The sequence below is a fragment of the Brachyhypopomus gauderio genome, unplaced genomic scaffold (assembly GCF_052324685.1).
Source record: "Brachyhypopomus gauderio isolate BG-103 unplaced genomic scaffold, BGAUD_0.2 sc155, whole genome shotgun sequence".
Taxonomy (NCBI): Eukaryota; Metazoa; Chordata; class Actinopteri; order Gymnotiformes; family Hypopomidae; genus Brachyhypopomus; species Brachyhypopomus gauderio.
The window spans coordinates 1-20,000 of NW_027506976.1; the positions used below are offsets into that span (position 1 = coordinate 1).

General features: G+C 40.4%; 1 protein-coding gene and 1 long non-coding RNA gene across 5 annotated transcripts; both read right to left on the reverse strand.

Moving 5' to 3' along the window:
- Positions 1 to 966: 966 nt before the first annotated feature.
- Positions 967 to 6,351, reverse strand: LOC143500516 (uncharacterized). Its single transcript, XR_013126825.1, has 3 exons — positions 6,227 to 6,351; positions 4,335 to 4,502; positions 967 to 1,017 (listed from the first exon to the last, which is right to left on the reverse strand). It is a non-coding gene; the product is annotated as an uncharacterized LOC143500516 (long non-coding RNA).
- Positions 6,352 to 9,148: 2,797 nt separating this feature from the next.
- LOC143500512 (protein odd-skipped-related 2-like) lies at positions 9,149 to 12,952 on the reverse strand. Of its 4 annotated transcripts, none has more exons than XM_076994663.1 (4): positions 12,676 to 12,952; positions 10,525 to 11,194; positions 10,093 to 10,197; positions 9,149 to 9,609 (listed from the first exon to the last, which is right to left on the reverse strand). In XM_076994663.1, exons 2-4 carry the CDS (start codon positions 11,133 to 11,135, stop codon positions 9,588 to 9,590), a joined length of 738 nt encoding a protein of 245 aa, XP_076850778.1. In that variant the 5' UTR covers positions 11,136 to 11,194; positions 12,676 to 12,952; the 3' UTR covers positions 9,149 to 9,587. The 4 variants fall into 4 exon arrangements, with proteins under 4 accessions (XP_076850778.1, XP_076850780.1, XP_076850777.1 ...); XM_076994662.1 differs by having other exon boundaries at positions 9,150 to 9,609; positions 10,098 to 10,197; XM_076994661.1 differs by having other exon boundaries at positions 9,150 to 9,691; positions 10,098 to 10,197.
- Positions 12,953 to 20,000: the final 7,048 nt, after the last annotated feature.

Consider the following 20,000-nt stretch of genomic DNA (forward strand, 5'->3'; position numbering starts at 1 on the left):
GCGATTGGCTTTTGCCATACAGATTCCAGCTGTGCGACGACAAAGCGGTTCTGATTTCAGAGAGAACCCAGCACATTTGCGGTTGTGACAACAAGAAGAGCTTTCGATCTCGGGGCTCGGAGAGGAGCACAGCTTCCAGTGGGTGCCAGCGTCTGTACTCTGCTCCTGCTCCCCCAGAGCGTCGCAACGCATAAATCCAAACTGCCTGAGTGCATAATTGTGTAGCTGATTTAAGGAGTGTCTGATTGAGGTTTGATGTGTTTGTTCAGCTTCGGGTACTTTTCTGATGATCATAACTACTGTAGTAATGAAGGCACCGCTGTGTATGTCCAACTCACATCAGCACAGTACAGAAACCATGGAGGATACTCCTCTTACTTTCTCCTCACACACACCACACACCACACACACACACACACACACACACACACACACACAGAATCATCTTACGTACCCCCTGCACCCAGAATAATCAAATTCACGCTCTCACACAGTAGTGAGGGGCCCTGTAAATCAGGTCTTTTGTAAGATATATGATCTACACTAAAGTCAAGCCCATTCTGAAGAGACTTGTTCCAAACGTGTGACCATTACTTTATGGAAGAGGTGAACACACGAAGGAAGCTGGAGAGCTCCTTGCTGCATACCCAGAAGGCTCGTTAGCTGGTCATTTATCACTGTCCTGCAGGTCATGTCAATTTAGAGTCAGACTGAAGAGCAGGGAAAGGAGATGGACATCCTAAGATGTTAGTGATGTTTGTACTACAGGCTGGGTGGGGTAGGTGGGGGGAGGGGTGGGGTAGGTGGAGGTGGGGGTCGGGGGTGGGGTGGGGTAGGTGGAGTGTGGGGGTGTGTGTGTGAGGGACTGACCTGAGCTCCGTCCTTCAGCTTGAGGATGCATTCCATGGTGTTGATGGTGATGACCACGGACTCCCGAGCTCAGCTTGGTCCCATGGAACATGGACTGCGCAGTTCATGGATATGACCACTCAGGAATGTGAAAGGAAGCTTTAGCTCCTAGCAACCACACACAACACATTCACAGAAAACACACACACGACACACACACACACACAGCACACACACACAATGGACCATAAGTCATAGCTTTGTGCTGTGAAAAAGAGTAAAAGATAAAAGGCAACAGACACATAGCGGAGAGAAATAACGCTGTTTCTCATTACAATAAAGGCAAAATGAATCATAGTGTGGTGGATTTGTGCTGCTTGAGAGAGCATGAGGAGAGTAATTTATGTGGCTGTGAGCTGTTCTGGGATGAGAAACTCCACACACACCGCTCTCAGAGAGACAAACTCCACACACACGTCGTTCTCAGAGAGGACAAACTCCACACACACACCACACCGCTCTCAGAGAGACAAACTCCACACACCGCTCTCCAGAGAGAGACAAACTCCACACACACAACCGCTCTCAGAGAGACAAACTCCACACACACACCACTCTCAGAGACAAACTCCACACACACCGCTCTCAGAGAGACAAACTCCACACTAGGGCTGGCCATGATTAGTCGACTAGTCACGACTATGTCGACTACTAAAATAGTCGACGACTAATTTATTAGTCCGATGCGTCGTTTTTTTTTCTCTCCAAACTGCTGCGACAGTTTCCACTCTGCTGCGGTCTGCGTTTCTGTCCTTGACGCACATGCGCAGTTTAGTGGAAACCGGGGTAGACAGTTGACGACATCCCAGGACGTTATACAGACAGGTTCTGGTATCGTGGCTACCCGGCTACGGAACTCAAAAGTGCGGGATCATTTTCCGTAGTCGGGTTCCGAAACGCGTGCAATATCTGCAAGGCAGAACTTGCCTTCCACGGCAGCACAACCACGTACCTGAAGCATGTTGTGGCTACTTGTGACAACGATGAATAGGGACCGTCATCTCTGTCATCTAAATTGCTCGTTAGCTGCTAAAGTTACCATAAACAGAGCGTTAACTTAGTACTTACTTATCGCAGGGTTGCCAACTTTTTTTTTCGGCGTGAGATATCGGATGTGTGGTGTGTGAGCGTGTGAAGACGGTCAAATGCGTGTGTCTCACTCTCAATGCGTGAGAGTTGGCAACCCCTGCTTATCGTGGTAACTGTAAAAGTTAACATTAGTGATGGCGATTGGTTTAATTAGCCTTAGCACGCATACGTGTATTTTCTGTAAACGTCAGTGAGACCAAAACTTTATTTTTGTGAATAACTCCTTAGTTTCAGGTCCCTACCTAATTTGATTTAAATGTAGCGAAGTTTGATGCCAGAGACTAATGAAAGAAAGAAAAACCTAAAGAAAAATTCTTTATTAATGTAGGCCTATTCATTTTTGTGTTTTTTAAGGCAGTGCCTTATCCTTATTTTAATAATTGTTTGTTGCAACAAGCTGCATATTTCATTAAAGGTTTAATGAACTATGATCTTAATTGTTTTTATTTTTAGTTATAGCTGAAATCTAATGATGGTTATATAATAGCAGTTGAATTTCTAGTGTGATAAGCTGTATGTTTTATATTCAATTAACGTACAATCCGACTAGTCGACTAATCGTAAAAATTAATCGGTGATTAGTCGACTATTAAAATAATCGTTTGTGGCAGCCCTACTCCACACACACTGCTCTCAGAGAGACAAACTCCACACACACTGCTCTCAGAGAGACAAACTCCACACACACACCGCTCTCAGAGAGACAAACTCCACACACACATGCAGCTTTTAGAGAGACAAACTCCACACACACACTGCTCCAGGCCCTGCCAAACATTCCCAAAACAGGTTCCACAAACACTGCTAGAGGCCCCACACCAGGCCCAACCAGACTCCACCACACACGACACACACACACACACACACACACACACACAGCTGCAGGTCCCACATCAATCCCTGCCAAATGCTCTCAATCAGACTCCACACAGACAATTCTCCAGGCCGCGCACCTGACCCTTTCCAATCAGACTCCCAATACATTGCTACAGGTCTCCCACCAGTCCCTGCCAAACATTCCAAATCAGACTGTATGCAAACACTGCTCCAGGCCCAACACCAGGCTCTGCCAAACATTCTCAATCAGACACTACACATACAAACACAGCTGCAGGTCTCACACCAATTCCATCCAAATGCTCTCAATCAGACTCCAAAAACACTGCTGCAAGTCTCACAACCAGTCCCTGCCAAAACACTACCAATCAGACTCTACACACACAGCGCTGCAGGTCCCAAACCAGACCCTGCCAAACGCTCCCAATCAGACTCTACACACATAAACACACTCGCTGCTGCAGGTCCCAAACAGGCCCTGCCAAACGCTCCCAATCAGACTCACACTGAATGAAGCACTTGCTTGAATTTATAGCTCAACTGTGCAAGAGCCCAAAGTCTTTCACTCAAACTCCTCTTACGAGAATTCCTAATGATCCCTACGCAGATTAAACATAGCATCCACTCTGCAGGCTATAAAGACGCTCTCTGAAGTTTTTACTAAATTTTTGTCATGATTTCAGGATTGCATTAGTAGCAGACTTCCAAACAAGAGCTTTACTCGCAGTGTGGGAGGATACAAGCTGCTTTCAATAAGCAGTTCTGTTGCTGTTGGGGGTGTGTGTGTTCATGCATGTATGGATACGTGCGTGCGTGTGTGCGTGTGTGTGTGTCAGATCTCTAAGAGCAGCTTCGGCCACTCTTGGGAAGCAAAATATTCTCACAACATGGCAGAGTGATTGGTTCCAGATATTACAAATGCAAAAGCCACTGTACCCCAAATAACAAAGCAAAGCAAATATTCTAGCAAATCCATCTAAGTAGGCCTCATGTCAGCTGACAGATACAGAGCAAAGGAGGAATCTGACTGTGGTTGGAGATGAAACACTGCTCTCTCTGCAGCCCCGAGAGTCTGTGATCCCTGACGACGCACGCACAGAGAGGAACGCTTCCTGCTCCTCAGACCAAAACCAACACTTCAACTCAATTCTCTGAGAAACAGTGACGGGCTTGAAGAGTGGAGGGGGGGGGGGGGGGACGACAGAGCACATCTGAGGAGGTTTCACCATGCACTGACATCTCTAAGCTGGAGATGCTGCATTTTAGGTCCGAAGACGACGCAGGACAAAGGAAGACGCAAAACAGAACGAGACACCAAGAACTCGGGGGGTTCCACAGGCACAAAGACAAACAGCAGACTTCCCAATATAAGATTGATGGGGACTAAACACAGCTTAGACAAGAGCTTCAACAACCTGCTGCTCCACCTAGCAGGCATAATCCACAAAACATTACTCCAGATCTGAAGCCACGATGAAGGACTACAGTGCAAGTCTCACCTGCTCAAGAACATCCAGTTTGAGGTCCAGCTTGCTCAGCACCACATCTCCACCCCACAGGGAGAGCTGGAGGTCAGACGGCTTCAGGTTCTTAATGTAGCGGTTCACATAGCTCATCAACAGTGGGGTGACATAAGACTCCAGCATCCTGAATACTCCTGAATAGCCCTACATGCATACACACACACACACACAACAAGAAAGTCTGTGGACATTCATTGACATAGGAACTTATTTGATCTAAATAGTAGATGAATATATATTTGTTTATCACTTAGTACTCGGTGCATTACATTTAAATAATTGGATTCCAGATAAAGTCTCGACTACCCAAAGCTGACAGAAATGAACTAAAATTGAAAAATATTTATAAAACTAAAAAGTCAGTACATCAGACAGAATGCAAAAGCTATGTTATGAAGCTCTATGTTATGAAGCTCTATGTTATGAAGCTCTAAATGTATTTAGCAGGTCACCACTTAGACAGTCAGCCAACGAAACCTACTGTCAAACAAAAAGGTCATAATAATACATTTAACAAATTTATAATTTCAGATGTCATCAACACTGAATAAATGGCTTAATCTGCTCTAGTCATACATGGACAATATGTCAACATCTAGGACCATGACACCATATGAACATCTGACAGACTACCACAACTAGGCAGCACTATCAGAAAAAACCCTCACCCCAGGTTTTATTCAGGGCAGAGGCGGTGTAAGGGGGTGAAAGTACTCAGGGCCTGGATGAATAGAAACACCCGTGGGACCAATAAATGTAAAGTTGTAAAGACAATGTAAATGTAAATGTAAATGTAAAGACATTCTGAAACAAAATGTTAGGGAAATCTACCTGTGATCTAAAGTGCAAGAGATGAAGACAAGTGATACAGTATGTGTAATTGTTGGTTTCATAGGAGTTAACAAACATTAGAAATTCCACATTTTATTTTTTAATAGCTAAAAGCTATTTTCACAGTACCAACCTATTCAGGAAACAGTTTTCTTGAGATTTTTAACAACCTTAAAACCATTTGCTCAGTAAATATGAACAAAAAACAATGTATTTACTTTTCATCTGAGAATTTACTTACTCAGATGAAGTGAAGATTTTAATTAATGTATTTTAAGAGGCTTTCATTCAGAAACCAAGGCAATCCAGGCTTTTTTTCTCACAACTGTAAAAGTGCTTTCAGCCTGAGTTAAAAGATTACTAAAGGAGGTCTATGTAGCTAGTAGGTGTTGACACAGTATAACACACACGACTTAGACAAACAAGTTAGCCACATAAGAGTGTATCTCTATGTGTACAACTACATAATAGTGGTAAGATAGGACAATTACAACTTATCAGTACAATTTAACAGCTTATTATTATTACTACATCTTTATTTATAACTTTCTTCAAGACACTCGCACTCCAGTGAACATATTTTCTATGGTATTGATTAACTGATATTAATGAGATGCTTAGATTAACATTAATAACTAAAACGTCAGCAAAAGGTTTGGGATAGTACACACTCATTTGTGGTAATCGATTAGTGACGTCACCACGTTTTCCTGTACACATAACACGTCACAGCAGAGATAGCGACCTAGCGACAGTTACCCGGCCAACGGGCGAGGAACCGGGCAGTACTGGTAGTGAAGGCGCTTCACGTTCACCAACCCCGGTCGTGTAGCGGACCGTGTAGCTACTTACCTACCGGTCTCATTACGGGTTCACCATGTTCACTATGTTCACCATGTTCACTACACTGGAGAAGGCAGCTAGCTGCCCTATAGTTCGCTAGTGTTGACTAGTTAGCGAGACGAGCCCCCCGACACGGAGAAATGCTGCTCGCTGTATGTACAGGTGCCCGCGGGTGTGCGGTGTGTTGGTCTTACTTCACCAGGATTATCTTGATCTCGCTGCGACACTTTTATTCATCGCTTCACGCTGCATCCACAGCACAAACACCAATATCGCCACTTCCGCATACACACCAACAACTTCCGCAACACGACTGACGTCACTTCCCTTCAAACGCACACGCTGACGTTCGCTCTAATAACGCCTTCAAAAACATCTAAACATCTAAAACCAATTCAGCAATAAAACAGGTATATAGGCTTTAACATGTGCTTAGATTGCTTGACTATAACGTTTTCTGGGGGCTTCCAATCTATAAGAATGCAATTAAAATAAAGTTTTCTTTCAAAGCTTACATTTCGTTAAAATCATCAGAATTCATTATCGTACTTCATTAGAATAAACACCAATCTGGAGCTTTTTAGGGAAAAAAATGGTGACTATAAAAATCCAGGACAAAACCTTCCAAAAGGCTATAGACATGGTTACAGTAGCCTATATTTGTAAAACTGGTTATCAGACAACAAAAGTGCGAAACACGCCATTTTCAGAATCCAGGCTTAAATAATTTCTAAATTTCTAAACAGACCAATAATTTATTCCGAATATTCCAAGAAGACTCAAAAAAGAAAACTGAAAAAATTTTATTCAGGATTATTTTTGCACCGACATCTACAGAGGCCTAGCATACTATATATTTATGTACCCTAAAACGTTTCAATTGTGTAATTATGTCTGACGCTCCACGTGTGATTTCTAATTAAATTAATGACATCACAAACGAAAAGGGAAATCCACTCAGATCAACGGTAACGGTAACGTAGCGCCACGAGCTGCAGTTTGCCGCACGATGCACTACAAGATTAACTTTTTCTGTGCCCTTCGCTTCCCTTGAGACTATGCCGGGAGAGATTTAGTAAATTTCTTTGCGGTCCCTTTGTAGCGAACCATTTAGAAGTTGATCCCATTCCAAGAGTGACTTGCCTTCTTTCCTAGAACATACTTCAACCTATTTTTAGCAGACATATTTCTTTTGTGTTCAGTTGCCTCATGCATTGCTCTTTTCACATAAGTTCGTTCTAAATATATCTCATGAAGATATGAAGGGCCCCGAATTTATGAAATAGCCTCCATGCACACCGAATTATGTTCAACTGTGACTGACAGGCTGTGATGGATATATTTTCATCACACGCAGGCAGAGGAACCTTGTCTTACTCTTTTGTTCTGATAACCGTCCACTCTTTAAACATCAACAGCGGTCAAGTAGGTCATGAAACACAGTCCTAAGCGGATGGGTTGCGTTTCAAACTTGCCTTTGAAGTGCGCGTGCTTCATTGTAACAATGTGTGCACTGTGCATAAACGAATACTCAAATTTTCACGTAATATTCGTGTGCTAGGCTATCTGAACATATGTCTCGCAATTGCTCTCCGTTCGCTTTAAGAGTTTACCTTTTATATCATTTGCTAAATTATCAACCTAAATTACCCTGTAAAGTTACTATGTAAATACCCTGTAATTATACCCTGAAATTGTACCTATTATTATTATTGCAGTTTTTGATGTTGTTGTTGTTGTTGCTGTGAGAATCCGATTGGTGATTTGTAAACGTATGTTTCAAATATTAATACAGTGCCGTTAGTTGTTTATCAGACGGGTGCGGTATCTTCTGCGGTGTTTTGGTGAACCGTGCTGTTTCACATCCTTACCCATCATCCATCCACCAGGGCGGAATGGGCTTGTACTGGAGGCTCATGTGTAGGCGAAATATCTGATTGTGACGGGCTTTGACAAAATCTGGATTCTCACATCCCTTAAACCTTTTATCAAACATATTACATAAAGTTATTATGTAGGAAAATTTATCTCTGACAATACCAAATGTCTGCGGATTCACTGAAGGTCTTTTAGGCTATGTGAAAATAAACTCTTGGCTTGAGAATGGTTGGAATGGGGGTATTTCGACATGGTCTGGCTTCCCGAATAGCGCTCGGAGCGCGGTTTAACGCATGATCGAGTCAGTTTCCGAACATGTGCGACTGTTTATTGTGGATTTTAAGATGTTCATCTCGTGCACGATATCCATTTAAAGAAGCAACATATTAGGCTACGTCTTATCAAGCTGATTATAAAACAAGCAATTAGTTTATATAAAAAGCGATATAATAACAATAACAATAATGATTATATAATAATTACTGCTAAATAAATAAATAAATATATATATAATAGTAATAAAAGTTATTGAATTATTGTTGTTGTTATACTTATTGCACTTTTAATATTTCTTCTATTTTGACGTATTTATTGGTAAATACAGGCCGTTAAAATTGAGTGCAAGCTGTATTGTTTTAGGTATGGTAACCTTTTAAATGACTGCTATAACAATAAAAAGAAAAAACAGAAATGTAAAACTATTCTACACATATTTGTATTTGGGGCGCATCATTTCACTCAAGCAATAGAAGTCGGACAACCCAAGCAAATGAAGAATTGTTAGTCAGTTTAAAATATTTTCCTATCTAATCTTTTACATCAAAAGAATACAAGAAAACGAGACAAGAGAAACTGATATAAAACAACCAATATCATTATCATAACTTCTGCCTCAGTGCCATGAAGACCAAATACTATTAAAGGTATCTGCTTCATCATGTAGTGTTGTTGGTGCGACCACCCTGCCACGCCAAACACTCAGTGGGTTAAGGCTGCTAAAACAGTACTTACACACCACGGAAGTGTACCAGTTTATCATCATAACTCATTAAAGTGTACCAGTGTATCATCATAACTCATTAAAGTGTACCAGTGTATCGCCATAACTTTGTTTCTTTCAGTATTGTGGCTCAATTATTTGACGTCAATGGCGCTGATTTCTATGAGACATTTATTGAATTACAAACGTGATAGTTTAGCAAATGTTATCGTTTATTCCTTTATGTGTAGCACAAATTCCTATAAATAAAAAAACATTATTATGTTTTGCTTAACTTCTCTTTATTTCTATAATACATTTCACAAACATCCACATTTTTTGCACTATTTACAACAACTCTGTATTCAGATTCCGAGGTTAAACATCAGCAACAAACAACAAACAACACAACAATAACTATGTACATAAATTCCGAGAGTTCGCTTGTCGGTTTTGACGCGGAGAATATCTTTGTCCTGCTTTAGGCGGTTCCTGGCTTTATGTCCGTCTCTCTCCTTGATATTTGTCCGCAATTATTTCACAGCAAAACGTGTTGGTGTTGAAAAGGTCGCTATATCCACTGGGACTTTGGTTTATTTTAGCTTTCTAGTCCTGTCAGCTAGTAGTCCTGGTGGGGTGTGTGTGTCAAACTATGCCGTCGCAGGTCACAGTTGCGCCGAAACACCTTTCCGCAGCGTTCACAGGAGTAGGGCTTGATGTCTGTATGGGTGAGAAGGTGAGTTTTCAGGTTACTTCTTTGATTAAAGGTTCTTCCGCATGTGGGGCATTTGTGAGGAGACTCCTGTTTAGATTTGAAGCAAGCAAATGATTATTCCCTTTAGGTTTTAATCATAGGTACTGAATTCAAATGTTGCTTTATTTTAGATCTGTTGATGCTCTATAGACCAAAAAACGAGTACAACACTTTAGTACAACATTATAACTGTTTTTAAAATTAAAGATATTACCAACAATAACTGTATCGGACAAAATTTCCCGTCATAGCAACAGCCATTTTTTATATACTCCTCATGGTAATAAATCTCGTATTGTGACCTGTATGTGCGCCCAGAGTCACGTGCATGCGGTCAGTTAGCCGAATTATTGTGCGCGCCTAACTGTGTCTTTATATATGAAAATAAACATTTCAAAAATAAAATTACACATATCAGTCGCAAAACGGCGTTAGGATAATAATATTACCTCACCTGCATGTGCAGTGTTTTATGAACAGCCAAAGTTCGCGACTGACAAAACCCTTTTCCACACTCTTGACATTTGAAAGGTTTCTCCTTGGAGTGGATGTATCTAGAAGAAGAGGCGATAAAACGGAACACGTGTTATTGACCGACATCTCCGTGACGCTGGGACCTTCTCAGTTTGCCATGTGTCATGGTTGAGTTACACAGATCCACGACATTACCGTGTGCGCCTCGCCTGCCAATGTAACACGAGAAGTGTTGAATTTATCCTTGGACCAGGATACCAAATTCAACTTGTATTTAACCAAATTTAACCATGTGATGATCACAATAAGGACCGTTTGCTCTTTATGTCAGTTTAATCTCTATGGAGGAGGTCATTAAGGTTGGAGAGTGCTGTCTGCAGGATGGTTGCACCTGTGCAGGTACGTACCGGTGGTCTCGGAGGTGATCTTGTCTCCTGAAGGCCTTGTGGCAGATGTCGCACGTGTAGGGCCGTTCGTCCGTGTGAGTGCGCTCGTGGATTAACAGGTTATAGGACTTGGTGAAATGTCTCCCACAAAATTTACATATAAATTCCTTTTTGGTTTTGGACGGGAGCCTCCCACGCGGGGGCTTTCTGTCCGGTGACAACTGGACCGTCAGTTTGGACGGGTCAGCGGCCTTTGGTGGGTCCTCCTGCGTGGCCGCGATGGCGAGATTAGCGAAGTCAAAGCGGGGTCTGTCTTTGTGGAGGGCCGGGATTACGTGCGCCATCGCCCCTTGTTTGGGGTGGAGGAGGTGCGCCGCGAACGGTAACGCAGGGAGGGGGAACCGGGGGTCCACCAAGCCGTGCGCCATCTCCGTGATGGTGGAGCGGAGTCCCTGCATGTGCGGGTAGCCCAGGGTCCAGTGGTTCATGTGCATGGTCTGGACCGCACCGAGCCCGTACAGTCCCTGCAGGTGGTCGACGGGGAAGGTGTTCACCGCCTGCAGGATGGAGTAGTTGGCGAGCTGTAGTGACGGGTGGAGGGGGATCGGGGCCGGCAACGTTTTACTCCCCATGTCTGGCGGCGGGCCACACAACCAAGACTCAATCACCAAATTTAATCTCCAGAAGATTCCTGCAAAACGCAAACGAAAGACATTTAAATTAGTCTAATTTTACATTGTCTGCTGCTCACGGTTATTTAAGAAAAAATTAACTAGTTTGAAGCAGATTTTCCAACAAGAGAAGAAGGCTACTTCTGTGTTTGAACCGTCTTGTCTCTCCGTTTAACCTGCTCCAACGTCCTGGAGCTCAGATGTTTGATTTAGGTTTACAGTTATTACCTTATGGCTCTTCTATACAAATACATATATGTTTCGTATTAAATGCATTTGTAATGTAGCATATTAAATATATTAAAATATATGTCCATATATTTAATTATAATTTGTCAGAAACCATTTTACGTGAACTATACCACATACCAAAAATAAATATTGACATAAAAAACAACGTTATCGAATATCGACATCTATAATATCGAATCTACATTAAATCGTAAGCCACCGAGGGACAATAGTTTGAATTCGTTGAATATTGCCCTTCAGGTTGTCCGGTACCAGTCTATAGTCTGGTTTGACCTCTTCAGTAGTGTTTACTCTCGGTACAGTACAAGTTCGGTGCGCGGTTTCGTACAGGTTCTGCCACCAGACGTGTTGGTGTACCGCGCTTCCCTCCGAACCCCCGCAGGCTGGATCACAGTCCCACCGACGAGTGTCACACAGCCCAACAAGTGGGTCGTGGTTTCGGACGGACAGGACTGTGCCAGTGTCAGGCATTTACCATACTCGAACTCCGGCAAAGATTTCCCAACTGGTGCTGTATTAATTTGGCGCGCGATACCGGCATGCTCATAACTTTATATTTTTACATTTGATTTTCGTTGCTTGTCTTTTACTTTGGATTCCACAAAGTTGTCGCTTCCACATTGTGCTGATTAATGGAGTACTGCCTCGGTGGAAACGCAGTTTAATATATGATGTTAAGAGATATTTCTAATGTTACAAGTACAAGTCAACTTAATAGTTTTAAAGTGTTGAATTTGGTGTAAAACCAAAGAGTATCTTTACTGTCAAAGGAAAGAGATTTAAAGAAATGGTTTACACTGCTGATCAAAATGCGAATGACTCAGTATCTATGCACAGACAGGGACACCATAAAGATAGTGGATTATTTTGATGGTACGCTAGATTTTTATGCCTAATAAATTTAGAAAAAATGGGAAAGATACATTTGATTCTAATTATGTTCTACAGAAATTTTAGCCTATTATGTATATATTAAAAGGCTGACAATTTGTGTTTGTTGTCGAATACTACATTCTTGGTATTATGTTTTACATTGAATAATACTTTGCATTTGTGTACATTCACATAAATGCCGGAATGTAATTAGTACAAAATGTTGGGTTCAATACCTAATTAATCCTGTTTGACCGCCATATCTTTGTCAGGCAATTACCGAGATGAAAGACTGAATATCACTTGATATACATCGTGGTCACATATCACATATTATGAGTAAAAAGAAAAGAAACAGCCTGATCCGTGTTCTTACCCCCACGATGCCAAAGGTCGGTGTCAGCGAGTGTTGCGTCCCAGTAATCCACCGTGACCAGAACAAGACGACAAAGTTCGGCGTGACGCGATTACAAGACTTTCAAATCTGTCCATGTAAACTTCACAAACTGTCTAGATGACGAGAAACTTTCAGCATTAAAGCTCGATTTGGCAGTTTCAGATACAATACTTCAGCCTATTAGTACACGTAAGTAGAGCGCTAGTTGTGTGCTGCTATAGGAGGCGAGTTCTTAGCCTCGCTGCGAGTTGGACTCAAGTGCGCTCAAAGCGCAACAGGTCCGGTACTTTTCAGCGCTGTGAGCTGTGAGCGCGCACCCCGCCCTCGGCACGCCCCCCCCGCCACCAGACCCAGCGCTCCTCTCTGTTTATTTGTGTTTGGATAGCAACTATGATTCCTGCTCAACACGTATCGACACACCGACTCCGAACTGGAACATTTGGACGCTAGTTCATTTACTTCATGGAGTCACTAAAACACATCGGAGGATATATAGTTTCTATACCAGATTCATGCCTCAAAGTCGTAGGCTAATGACAAATATGATATAGAATTTGACTAATTATTGTCAGAATTGCTGGCACGTGATGGCTTTGCCGTAAGATGATCTTTAATTGTAGGACTAGTCGCACTGCAAGACTTTGTGCATATCTGAAGGTTTACTACAATTATGGGTGAATCGATTTAGTGTGGATTAAGAAGCAATTACATTATTTATGTTCTAATAATTATATAGCACAAATATTCAGTTTAACCTAACGAACTTTTTTTAATAAGGGAAAATGTTTAATTCTAATCAAATATTCTCATCCACAAAACGTGCATATCCATATTAATTATATATTATATACACACATGAACAAGAGTCTTTAAAAAGTACATTAAAAATAAATGATCGTGGAATTATTTTTCTTTTAACATATATAGCCTCTGTTTCTTTAAGATTACATTGAAAATATTTTGTTGTCGTTGCCTATACTATTTCCAACCTATTTAACAATCATATGTATGGTAACATATTTATATTTAGACGTAGGAACATTCAATGTTTGCCAAAAATGTATGAGCAAATTAATGACCAAATAAGTAAGACAATTGTTATTTATGTTGAACAGGAAATTTATATTTGCATTTTAAATAAATGTGTTTTATGCTATAATTTTGCGACACAAATATTTACTAAAATTAAGAAGTCAAGTTTTTATTCAGTCACTGGGATTTTCTGAATAGCCTACCCAAAATTTTAGAAAGAAGTAAAGTATATATTTATTTGGTACAATTTTTGGCCTGCTGTCAAAAATGCGTAATTTTCCAGAACATGTATTTATATATAAACATGTTAATATATTTGAAAATTTCAGATATATTGGTCCAATTGACCAAAAGCCGCACGCTTCGTTTGCAAGAGTTTCGTTATAACCCTATTAGATGATTAAGATGACTTTGCTTTGAGTTTTAAATTAATAGACCTACCGATTCATCCAATAGCTTAGGTCTGCAAAAAACATTGTGTGTTGACGCAGTTTGTGGTGATGATTTACTTTTCCAGGTGAATTGTCAACAACAAGAAAGCTACAGGAAAATAAATCCTAACTGGATATAGTTTATCCTGAATGAAGACAGGGACACGATATTTGATAAAACCTTATAAGACTTAAACAGTCAATTACTTACAAAGAACCCGATACGCCTTTGATAGCAATTATCATACTATTTCTCAAATTACCACCTAAAACATGCATTTCCCCTACATTTTGTTTACATATCACAAGGTACAAAGTCTTTATTCAATTTGAACTTATATTGAGATTCGAAAGAAAATAGTAGGATATCCGTTTATAGCTTGGGTAGTCAGGAGTGACCAGAAACAACCTCAATACGCTCATTACAAGATGTGGTCAAATTCCGTTTTAAACAAGTCTACGGCGCCGCCTATCGGCCATAGATGTAACATTGGCAACCAAAGCGTGGCATCATTCAGCGACACAGGAAATATTAAACGCATAGAGGCAAAGTAATTGTGCGAAACACGATCTTTTTATATTAGCCTAAATTGTACTCAACAATATCAGTTTATAATCATATTTAGGTTACAGGGCTTTTATAGTCTATGAGAAGTACTATTGCCATCGGTAGTACTGTGAAATATGACATATGAACATGCGCAATTTCACTTTCACCTACACAAAGTTTGCATGTAAGTGTTTATTTATATAGCAAATTATAGTACTATAATACAAATTACACACGTAAATTAAGCGGCAGTGACTCAATGTCTATAAGATTGTGAATTTGGAAGTTTAAGTTAAGAGCAAAGCCTAAGTTTTAGTTTGGAACACCCATATTTCTTGACGCAACACATTTTTTACAAGATACAAATAATAAACAAATACACCTCATCATCACAGGGCTTGTTTTGGCTGTGATCGCATCTAAAGTGATTTAATGTTTTCGTTTGTGCACTATTTCGTTTGTCGTCTCAATAAGGATACCACATTAGGCAGTATGAGAGACATTAACCGGTCACGTTTAGGCCAGCTGTCTTAGATCTTTGTGATGTTTCTGTTAGAGCCCATACCTAAGCTGTTACAACAGGCCAAACCTATTTTATTTCAAACTTGCAGTAAATGTATTAACTACAGATTAAACATTCAGATCAAACTTTATATTTTAAATAAAAACATTCTTTTTCCTTTATAGGCCTGTCCAATTGAAAATGATACTTCCTGTACAACTAGTAGACTGGGGTTATTAGAAAATATCAAACGTATATTTAGCTTTACTAATTTCTAAAAGTATGTTTTGTTGAAAAGACAAAATCTGAAAAATACAAATAGCAGAAATGACAATACCTCTGGAGGTCAATATGGTTTTTAAAAAGCAATTAAATGTAATTCAGGATTAAACACTATTAAACATGTTTTATCCCAATTTATTATGTTATCCCAATTTATTGCCTAAATATTTTATTAATAATAATAATAATAATAAACATAAACATAAAAGTATTTATGTGTATTGTGTCTAGGTTAATAGAAGTAATGTGGTTCTGTAATATGTGAAGCTTCATTCTGGCTGACATAAACCTTCAGATGTCCTCTAAGAGGATGAGTTACAGCCCCGTTCATCAGCACTGTTTCACATTCACTAATCACTTGCTATGAGGCCAAATAACTGTCTGTCTGGACGTGGTTAGCCCATGGTTGCTGGACATGGCTGCTACAGCACGTGGTAATCATAGACGCTCCTGTTCAGACACACTGCTGTCAGTCTGGCCACTCCTAACAGTCAGCCTGTGGCAGGTTGCTCTAAGTAAATCAGATATAGCTGATTCCCCCAGCAGCTGTGTACACACACACACACATACACACACACACACACACACATATATATATATATATATATATATATATATACCACACATGGAACATCTTTGATCCTACAGCCATTTTAGTTCTCAAAATGATCTCGTAGAGCTCAAGGGCAGAGACGTAATGAGTCAATACTCTTCCTCGTCTAATGCCGAATGTGGAGTCTATAATGCGCCATATTGACGTGTTCACACAATTCTAGATGTGAACGTGACCTCTAGACGAGATGGAGGCTGGTGCTACGTATTCGACTGGATATACAGCTCGTTACACAGACAGGAACTGAGGGCAGTGTGTATTTACCTGTGAAGGATTTGGCACTGGTGTGGCAGCAGTCTGCGTTGGTTGGGTCCCAACATGGAGGGTCCTGTAGTGAGAGTGAAGAACTCCTCCTCCACTCACAGACAGAGAGAGAGACAGGCGCGTAGTGAGACAGGATGTCGTCCATGATGGCGGTGGGTTGATCTGCCCTACTGTGGTTACACTCCTCCTCACTCTCTGTCACTCTCTGCTGCTGTATGGGGGGCTGCTTTCACACAAACGTTTCTCCTCCACACTTCATACACATCCACAGCTCAAAAGGCCCCAGGTCTTACCCAGAACTCCTTAAATATATGTCTCAACGTTTCATTCTGTAAAAATGTAGTTTGGCGTTTTTACTACATCATATTTTATATATTGTGCCAGTGAAGCAAGTGGTGATGTTATCATGCATGTGATACAAATATGCATGGCTGACATTCTAGTGAATGTCACTAATACACTCAATTGAAAATTGTAAAAGCGGAAAACCAGACTAAACCAATTCTTAAACAATTCTCATGAACTAATGTGATATCTGATGTCCATTGGTCTCCAGTGAACATTTCATTCACCATATATGATTGGTCAGACTCGTCAGGACACTAAATGCAGAGGAGCTGAATGTCAATTGTAGTGCAGGTTATATTGGTGATCTCAGCCTCCCTGTCCTGAAAGGTTCTGGTTCTACACTCTTTGTCCTATTTGGTAGCGTTTAAGGCACAAGTTGTTACATCCTAATGTAAGCCCCCCAAAGAAAAAAAGTATAACTATATTCTTAAATAAGTACAGTAATGACACGTTACACTTGACGGATTAGTATATAAATATATGCTTAATTTTTTTATTTTAAAGAACAAAAATATCATGATATAAAGTACACAAGAAGGTCTGAACAGAACCGACAGGCCCAGAGGTGTGTACAGAAGCCATGCTGTGATACTCAGACACTTGTGTGTTCTGTTGCACCTCTGCTCGGGTGCAGGCTGCATTGGGGGGTCTTTTTGATGTGTTCAAGACTGAGGAGCAGCACGGGGTGCCAAACATCATCCTTCCTGTTGACGGAGTTCTGGGGGTCGTCTGGTGTTGGGGCCCTGAGCAGCACTGCGTTCAGCATTTACTCTCCTGTGTAGTGTCTCTTACGTTTGGAGTGATGTGTTAGAACTCTCTGACATGATGTAGTACATGGCTCACAACCCTTTTCAACCTATTTTCTTTTTTAATTATCCTCCTACACCCCACCCAGATGTATCAGTTTGGTTGTAATTTTCTTTTTCTTGATTTTTCTTTGATGGGCATTCAAATGCTTGTAGGTGTATTGAATTCCAAGTTTTTATTGAAATCAAAGGCTTGTAATAAGGAGGCCACTGCTATGTCTAATCAATGATATTTTCTAGTTTCTAGTTAAGGAGCACGGTGTTCTTAACGAATGTCAGAGTTCTGTTGAAATGACTGAAACAAGAATTTACAGGTCATTTATTTCACCTAGTAAAAAAAGGAATGAGAAAGTGAAATTTGAAAGTAAAAAAAAAGATAAGTAAGTTTAATATTCATTTATTGTCAGACATTTTGCACTTTTAAAATACATGGAGGAAAATATATTATCAGTGTAGCAAATGGTGCATATATATGATTCAGTAATGCAGTCTATTGTATGTACCCTATGTTTATTTTTTATTGAGTGACTGTCCAAAAGACAGTGAAATTACGAAATGAAAACTGCTTTTAAATTAAATTAAAAGTGGATCTTTGTTAAGGCACCTAACCCCAACTGCTCCCCAGGCACCTAGCTAGGACTGCCCATAGCTTTGGGCACATGTGCACCACAGCCCCTTAGTAATCACTAGTGCAGTGTTGTATAAGGTATTAGAGACCCATACTTGAGTAAAAGTACAAGTACTCTATCAAAAAATTGACTTGAGCAGAAGTTGAAGTGTTCTTTAAAAACTTTACTTAAGTAGAAGTACAGGAGTATTCAGCATTTTTTGTACTTAAGTATTGCAAGTAGTTTATTCAAAAATTTTTTACTCAAGTTCTAAAAGTAAAAAGTACAAGTATTGTGTTTTGAATTAATTAAAGAAAGCCGTCAAAGTTTGATTATCAATTGTTTTTATATATCTCTTACAAATCAAAGATGTTAAAGACCACAAATACAAGTGTTCTGTATGTACAAACAAGTAGTAACTTAAAAAACTGGGCTTAACACTTTGTACACAAAAAACAGATAACCTATGTCCCACTACGTCGTAGGTTTGATGCAGAAGTACAAGTTCGCCTTAATTTAGCTGAGAAAACGAGGTGTATTTTGGACGTAAAATCCGTCCGTTGGATTCTAAGGGTGATTCTAAAAAAACACTACACTATAACAAATGGGCACATGATTAGTCAGCATGAAAAGAGACACGGCTTACTGTTGCTAAAAACACAACATCGCATTTATGATTTAGGATTGCCCGCTAATGTTAAGTGAATACTGCAGCACATCATGAACATAATTAGGTCAGTTAGCTAAGATATCTAACCTAACTAGCGCTTACTGAGAGCTAAAGCTGGTGTGTCTTCTGTGCGTTATATTTATAACTTAGTTAGAAGGTGAATTTTTGAAGGCCAATATTTCACCCTCTTTAGGGAGGTAGAGATGGCACTTCATCCTATTGGAATTTACTTTCACTCCAGCAAACGCAAACACTCTCTAGGTAGGGCCAGGGATGTCTCATTCCTCACCCTCACCGCCACGATCACTCGATGTTGAAGGTGTGGAAGGTGCCAATATATGTACTTTAAAATACCAACAAGCTTATTATGCAGCACTTATGCTGCTCTTCTGCTGTTACCAAACACGGTACCATCTCTTTTAATGAGATAAAAAGCAAATTATTTGGAATAAGTACATGTGTATTTGTATAAATATGTAAATTAAGCTGAAGGTGCTGGAAAATACTGAAAATGGACCTTCAAAGTGCCGTATAAGTGCATGAATTCCACCTTGTAGCTTCGCATGCACAAAAATCGAGACGCGACCGTATGGTATGCAGTTTGGGTCAAAATGCATAGAATGACGTTTTGACCCAAACGGCGTTTCATATGACCGTGCACGTGGCCAACGCTCATGGGCGGAGCCACTGCGATTGCATCATTTTTGCCAAGGACCCTTGCGGCAGTCACGACAAGTGAACCTAGATTACGAAGCTCAAGTGTTGAGTGAAGGCAGCAGCAGAGTTAACGAGACGCGACCGGCGCATGCGCAGTTTTCTCATAAAACAGCCTGATCGCTTGACACGGTGACAGCGCCAGCTAACATGTTTATAATTGTAACGAGTAACTATACAGCACGTAAAAAATGTATCGGAGTAAAAGTATTAAACTGATGGAAAATATGTAGTGAAGTAAAAGTGGAAGTAGGAGAAAAAAATAATACTCCAGTAAAGTACAGATACAGCATTTTAGTACTTAAGTACAGTAGTGAAGTAGTTCTACTTCGTTACTATACAACTCTGCACTAGTGTGTGTGTGTGTGTGTGTGTGTGTGTGTGTGTGTGTGTGTGTGTTTGTGTGTGTGTGTGTGTGTGTGTGTGTGTGTGTGTGTTATCACTGCACAGATGGGTAAATACAGAGGACAAATTATGTGAAAAT